This window comes from Engraulis encrasicolus, chromosome 21 (genome assembly GCF_034702125.1).
Source record: "Engraulis encrasicolus isolate BLACKSEA-1 chromosome 21, IST_EnEncr_1.0, whole genome shotgun sequence".
Lineage (NCBI taxonomy): Eukaryota > Metazoa > Chordata > Actinopteri > Clupeiformes > Engraulidae > Engraulis > Engraulis encrasicolus.
In genome coordinates this window covers 6,177,554-6,185,208 of record NC_085877.1, presented here as the reverse complement: position 1 = coordinate 6,185,208, position 7,655 = coordinate 6,177,554, and the positions used below count along the sequence as shown (strand labels likewise).

The window sequence follows — 7,655 nt, the reverse complement described above, 5'->3', positions numbered from 1 at the left end:
CGAAACAAAGCGAAAACCAGACAAGTCTCACAAACACCACCCCGCCACCCCCACCCCCGCCCTTCATCCGCATCCCCATCGCCCAATGCCCAATTCCTTCAGTGAAGTCAGTTTTCTTTTTTGAAGAAAAGGCAGCATGGAAAACAAGTGGCACTGCATCATGGTGTCAGGCGGGACAAAACGGGATTGTCTTAGAGGAAGAAAGAGCCATCCGTCACTGTCTGTCACCTCATTCATCCTGGCCTCCTCCTGCATCGGCCCCATCCGTCATCCCCTCGCCTTGCCGCTGACACCCGCCCAGGTTGGCCACACTGCTTTGCAAAGACGAAGGGGGGGGGGGGGGGGGGGGGGGGGGGGGGGGGTCTGTATGGAAGGGGGGGGGTTGATTTGCTCTGTATTTAAGTGGGGTGGGGCTAGTGATGAGAAGACAGGGGGGGGAGGGAATCAAACAAATACATACCCATACCCCGAGCCCCGCAACACCACCACCCCAGCGCCCCAACCCCACCCCACCACCCACCCCCCCTTTCATATCATGACTTTCCCATCCCATGGTTGGCAGCTGCATACTTCCTCCGTAGATACTCTCCTCGTTTCTCGCCACACAACACGTATCCACAAAAAAACACTGTACTTTATTTAAACCAACCAGGAGATGAAAACAGAGCTAAACGACGCAAATCTATAAACATGTCCTGAAGGAACGGGAAGCAGGGATGTATTCAGTGGGTTTTTGTGGGGTAAACCGTTTAGGAACATGTGGCTAAGCACTGACCAACCTTTGACTCACACGGCGAACCGAGGCAGCGGTACGAGTAAGAAAGCATCTCTGCATCCCGTCAAACCTTTAAGCTGTGACAGATGTGTTTTGAAGCGTCCCAACAAGTTTGTCCGAATTCCCGTGCGACGCCACTGACATCACTGATGGAAAACGCAACACAAAGCGAGATGCAACTGTTCAACGGTGACAGACGTGTTTGGAAGCGAACAGACTTCATGTTTTAAGTTCCTCCAAATTTCCAGGTGACCCTGAGATCACTAATGAAAAGCGCTAAACAATCACACACTGCGTGTAGACACGCAACCTTTAACATTAAGCGTGGGCGCACTTTCGCGTTGACACGCAATCGTCAAATTTAAGCGCAGGCCCCCCACACAGAGTTCGTTTTTAGACAGTTTGGGGCAAAAGCCACAGCGATGAACACAGACAACACGACACAGAGAGAATAGGAGAAACAAGGCCGAGAAGAAAGGATAAAATAAATCCAGAGGCTTGAGGTTGGAGGTTTCCGAGGGCCAGGGCAATAGGGACAGGAGAGGGGAACAGAGGGGAGGAGATGGGGGTGGTGGAGGAGGGGGGAGAGATTTGCTCTTTATGTGAGATGTTGGGTGTGGGGGTATATGTAGCAATGTGGGGGTAAACAGGAGCAAAGGAGAAAAAAAAATAACAGAAGAAAGAAAAGGGGAAAAGGGAAAGAATGAAACGAAACGAAAAAAGAAAAGACAGAGAGAGAGAGCAAGAGAGAGAAAGAGAAAGAGAGGAGAAAAGGGGGTATAAAGGGGAAGAAAAAAAAGAACAACAAAGACCTACTTGTCTCAAGTCGATGAAGGCGAGCAGCAGCGTGTCCCCCTGGAAGCCAGGCACCGGGCCCGCCCTGGCAAACCCTGTGGGAAAGAGAGGCGGATAAAGAGAGCAGCGAATTGGCCATGGAGCTGGAGATTGGCAGACGGATGACAGCCAGGACAAGGGGAGGACAGGGGGAGGTTCAGAGGAGGGGAGGTGGAGGGGAGAGGAGAGGAGAGGAGAGGAGGGTTGGGGTTTGTGGGGCTGAGAGGTTGGGTGTTTGGGGGTGTACAACGCTTGAGAAGGGGTGGTGGAGGCTTTTGGAGGTTTCAGTGGTGGGATGGAGATGGTGGAGTTTGCTGAGTTTTAAAAAAGGATGCAAGAGTGGTGGTGACGGTGGGTATTGGGTGTTGTGTGGGGTGTTTGGGGTGGGGTGGGGTGGATGGTGTTGAGGCAGCCCGCTTGCAGGAGTGTCACCACGTCTCTCCCAGCTCTTGTCACAAGGGGCTTTGTGAAGTCCATCCGAATGAACGGGTGGGGGGGGGTATACCAAAAGAGTAAAAAAAAAGTAAATGCACAAAAAAATCATCATCAAATAGCCATTAATCCTGCTCAAAGCTAGGAACAGACAGGGGGTGGATGAGAAAAGAGGGATATGGAGATAGTGAGAGAGAGGTGGAGTGACAGAATGGAGAGAGAGAGAGAGAGAGAGCGAGAGAGCGAGGAAACGGAAAAGGGGAGAGATTGTTGTAGGGTTGAGGTTCCTGCCTTTTCCCCCAATAACCCAGGCAGGCAGCGTTGCCTTTGTACACATCATTCCCATGGGGCCGCTTGTCCTGAGGAGGTGGCACGGGACGGGATGAGGTGAGCGCCGGGTGGGGGGCTGTTGAGGTTGGATGCAAGGCCACTCGGCTCCTTCTTTACTTCTCCCTCTCTCTTTCTCTCTCCATCTCTCCCTCCCTCTCTCTCTCTCTCTCTGGCTGTTCCTAGTCCCCCTCATTTGGAAGCAGACTCATAAACAAGGGAGTTTTCGCCCCCTCGTGAAAAGAGGGGAACGGTTTTGACACGCAGGGACAAAACGCGCCGAGCAAGGCGAGATCCCTTTCACCCCTGGACGCTGTGCACTTTTCTGCGCTTCTCGGGGCGGATTACACGCCTGCCATCTCTAGTCCTGACCCCGGGAGCACCACGCCAACTCCCCTGATTCACCCCGCCCCCCATGCTCCTCTACCCCGGCACCCCTCCTCCCTCCTCCCCCCCCATCCTCTTGCCAACCTTGCACATCTCCCTGGGCCACCGTGCGGAGATGAAAGTGCCCACTCGGTATTTGCCACAGGGATCAGGGGGGTAAGAAGGGGGGTGGGAGGGGGCCCTAGGGGGCAGATGGCAATCGGGGTTCACGTGACACTTCTGTCACATCGCATCTCGTCACATTCAATAAAATGAAGAAGAAGGGGGGAAAAAACTTGTGCACAACAGTGCAGTCCCGTTCTTTTGTGTTGTGGCCCTTGCTCCACGCCATGTCACATCGCTGCGCTGACTAGACTTTTCAACCACTGCACAACCTGAAGCTGACTTTGGAGAGGCAAGCTATAGAGGGACCAGAATGCTGTTTTTTTCTACTCAGTTTTTTTTCTGTTATTGTTCCTTTTTGCCTTCTCTCTCTCTCTCTCTCTCTCCCTCTCTTCTCTACCCTTGTCCCTGCCCAGCTCTCCTTCCTGCGCTCAATGCGGTGACCAGCATTCCTTGAGGAGTTCAAAGAGACACTAAGCGAGTGAGATTCAGGAACGGTGCCACAAGTCTGGCAAAAAGGCTGAGCCACAGCACCCCCTGTGGACATCTAATAGAACTGCGCTGGCACTTCCAACTTTCTGGAGGACTTGACCATGAGGTAAGCCCCAACACCGTAGGGACATAAACTGGAAAATATAACAGAATACATATCTATGAGAACAAACAAATAACTGTGACATTGGTATTTGTATTCAACTTTTATATTTAATATCTATACAGCACCATTCACAAGGAATAATATATAAATATATCATGCACAGACAATCAAATGTGATCTACGAACTTACTTTGCAGAAATGCTGCTAGCTGTTTGCCTAAAGGAAGCTTATAAGGCTTTGCTATGTTGACTGAAAATTTACAAAACAAATGCATAATATTGTGCATTGTTCCTAAACGTCAACTTAAATATTACAATGCATTACAATATTTTCCCACAGATGAAAATGGGGCTAAACAAAACGGGATTGTTGCAAAAAATAAAATATAATCGTTATATTTTTCTCAATACGAGCCAGGAGAAAAAAACAATGCTGAAAATGTCTCCTTGTAAAAACCTGATATATTACCCGAGTGGACTTTTACAATCTTAACAAAATGTTTATAGTCTTTAAAAGGTTTGATTGTATTTAATAAAAAAATCGACTTGCTTTGATTTTCTTTGTATACATTAGTCTTAGGGCTTAGGTTATATGCTGTATGGCCAAATACAAAAAAAAAACCTTTGTTTGTTGAAAATGATTTCAGCAAGGTTGTCTGGTAAATCTCGCAAGCGCCCATGCAGTTACAGAGAGCATAATAATGATTCCCACTCATCATTTCCCCTGAACACACTGAGTGTTTAACTCTGCCAGGTTAATAAATCCAGACAGTTATCCTTTTTAAAAAAAAACTGAAAGAGAGCTTTGTGCAAATACAAAACGCTTACAGATTTTCACATCGTGGATGCTTTCGCCTTCTATTGTCTCAACTATTGAAAACTTTCCATCTAATCTTTTTTTGTTTCCTCCCCCCCCATCTCTTTTTTTTGTCTGTTCCATCTCTTTTGGGGGAAATTTGTGACGTCCATATGTGTTTTTTTCTTTTTCAGGGGAAAGTTCTGATGTCCATATGTTTTTTTTCTTTTTCAGGGGAAAGTTGAGATTTTTTTGAGGAGGGAAATCGGTAATGCCCTGGAAAAAGAAGGGCATGTGTAGGAAGACAGCCTATGGTACAGCACAGCGAGACCTTTACCCGCTCCGTACGCCAGTTAACAGTATGGGTTACCTAAAAAGCAAACTCGGGGCCCCGCTCTGCTCCAAAACGCCTCTGTGTCTCAGCACGAGGCGACCGGCGGCGAGGATATTCAACGAGACATTTCTCGACCCGGCCCGGGGCCCCGCAACTTTTGCCATTCAACCCCCAGGCCCCACTCTCTGACACGATGGGAAAATCTATTAGCACGGCTGTCAGCGGTGGGGAGGCGCCGGGCGACACCATGCTGTCACAAAGACCCGCTTTGGCGGCCAAGGAGGTGTCCCTTCCCCTCTCCAGCTCTCAGCCTCCAGGAGCTCAACACCACCACCACCACCACCACCAACACCAACACCACCACCGACCCCAGCCTGGAGCTGCTCCATGGACCACGCAGGTATCTGGAGAGGCCAAGGGCCGAGAGATGACGGGCGAAGGTGGCTTTAGGGCACTTGGGCGGGACCCCTGAAAGGAGGTGGTGACAGGCCCACCTCATGCCTAAGGCCCGCAGCCCTTTCCTTTCCAGACGTATTTCTCCCCTTGACGCAGGGACGACTGACTGACTGACTGACTGAGCTTCTCAACCTCCAGACCTACAGTAAAGGCCTCTACTGCTCTCTCAGGAAGGGGGGTGCATAAGCAGGGAAACAGGGGTAAAAAAAATAGAAAGGCTTGGGATAGTTTGTAATATAGAAGAGAAATGTGGAAATGGAGGGACTGATGGAATGGGAAGTCTGTGTGTATGTGCGTGCGTGCGTGCTGCATCCAGTTCTATGTGTGTCTTGTCTAAAGCCTGGCTCAAACTACACGACTATCGGCCCGATTCTCGGCTTAACCCCCCCTACACCCTTACGACAATCGGTGGAACGTTACCCCGCAGGGACATCGCAAGCGTTTGTCGGGCAAGATTTATTTGTTGTGAGTGATATCTACGATTTGCAATTGGCGACTCTTGGAACTTACAAAATTCTACCTTAGAACGTCAGACACTGTCTGTTTGATAAATACGACTCGAAATAGAACTTCGGGCATTGTCTCTGTGTTTCCGATCAGGGATCAGATTGACAGTTGTGATTCAAGTTCAAGTTCAAGTTCAAGAGTTTATTTGCCATGTCAACAAAGTTGATAGGATTTTTTATGTGTGCAGAGCAAGCCAATGTGAAAATTAGACACAAAATCGGGAGTCGTGTAGTTTGAGCCTGGCTTAAGAGTGTGTTTTTTGTTTGTGGGTGGTCTTTCTTGGGTGGTGACTGGCTGAGAGACTTGACGGCTGTGCTACTGTGCTGTACTCACGTTCGCACTCCTTGACGTCCACGTTGAACTGCTGCAGCGCCCCCATAGACACCTGGCGCACGTCAGCCTCCAGCAGCAGCTGCAGCAGCGAGGTGGACAGGTGCTTACAGGCAGACATGCAGGCCGTCTGGGCCACCTTGCCCTGCCATGGGGGAGAGAGGGAGGGAGGGAGAGAGGGAAGGAGGGAGAGGGTTAGGATGGTGAGATACAGTGTTGGACAAGTGGATGTTTTGGGGGTGGAACAGGAGGGGGAGAGAGAGGGGGGAGAGAGAGGGGGAGAGAGAGAGAGAGAAAGATAGAGAGAGGGGGGGGAGAGAGAGAGAGAGAGAGAGAGAGAGAGAGAGAGAGAGAGAGAGAGAGATTGAGAAAGAAAAAGGAAGAGGGATAACAAAAGAGAAGTAAGAGAGTCATAAAAACAGGAGAGGACAAAAATACAAACACAAAGAAAGTTGACTGCCACTACAAGAGATGGTCAGAGGAGAGATGAGATAGAGAAGAGGGAGAGAGAGAGGGAGAGAGAAGGAGGAAGAGGATGAGGAAAAAGAGACAGAGGTAAGGAGAGGACTGAAAGCCAGAGATGGTTATAGATGTGGAGCTGGTGTGACGGACACTGCACCCGCTGTGACCTGGCAGCACTGGCATACATCTGAGAGAGTAACGTGATCTAGGGCTCTCCCTCTCTCTTTTGCTCTCTCTCTCTCTCCCTCTCTCTCTCATTCTCTCTCTCTCTCTCTCTCTCTCCCTCTCTGAGCAGACCTTGTCGGTTCTCCTCTCTGGAGAAATCCATCACTCCATACGAGTGCACCCACCCCCACCCCTTCCATGTCTGCTTTTATACTCACTGAGCCTATTTCTATCACATCACACACACGCACGTGCACACACATACGCACACACAGGCGCGCACACACATGCACACACACACAGGCACACACACACACACGCACACATTCACACATGCACACACAAAGAGGAATATGTATGGGGGTGGAGCAGCGATAGAGCTGTATAATAAGGAGTTACTCAAAATGAATGGAAAAGGACAGGGCCTCCAAGCCTAATTTATTTATTTATTTCACCTGAGGGCCTCCAGGTGAATATATGGCCACCAAGAGGCCCAATGACCTAATCACAGCTCTTTTGGAATATTCACAAAGGCTCATACAAAGAGAGGGTGGTTATTTTCTTATTATGAATTTTAAGAAATAATCATTCCGTGTGTGTGTGTGTGTGTGTGTGTGTGTGTGTGTGTGTGTGTGTGTGTGTGTGTGTGTGTGTGAGAGAGAGAGAGAGTGTGAGTGTGAGTGTGAGTGTGAGTGTGAGTGTGAGTGTGAGAGAGAGAGAGAGAGAGAGAGAGAGAGAGAGAGAGAGAGAGAGAGAGAGAGGTAGAGAGAGAGAGACAGAGAGAGAAAGAGAGAGATAGAGGGAGAGAGAAAGAGAGAGATAGAGGGAGAGAGAGAGAGAGAGAGAGAGAGAAAAGAGAAATTAAATATTGACTAAGAGAAAAGGAGAAGGTCTTTTGTATGCATCACTGATAAGCAAAAGTTAAGGAAGAAACAAACATACGCTCTCTCAAACAAACGCACAAATTCACCCTCTCGTATGGCCCCCAAAGTCAGGGGAAAAGAGGTTAAAGTCGGCATTAAGAGGGAGCTTTCCATTTGGGGAGCTCATGACCATGTAATTGCGCCACTCAATCTCCCGGCTCTAGAGGAGAGTAGGGGCTCGCTCGCTACACACATGGGAAATATTGTGGTCACGCTAAAGAGGGTGA

At 49.3% G+C, this 7,655-nt stretch overlaps 1 protein-coding gene across 2 annotated transcripts in view; it reads right to left on the bottom strand.

Annotated features, from left to right (window-relative positions):
- Positions 1–7,655, bottom strand: part of exoc6b (exocyst complex component 6B) — a 111,027-nt gene that overhangs the window by 32,293 nt on the left and 71,079 nt on the right. For both annotated transcript variants that reach the window (XM_063187350.1, XM_063187351.1), the window contains 2 exons: positions 5,882–6,023; positions 1,592–1,665 (listed from right to left, as the gene is read on the bottom strand). In XM_063187350.1, the coding sequence (XP_063043420.1) occupies positions 1,592–1,665; positions 5,882–6,023 (216 nt within the window). The remainder of the gene's footprint in view (positions 1–1,591; positions 1,666–5,881; positions 6,024–7,655) is intronic.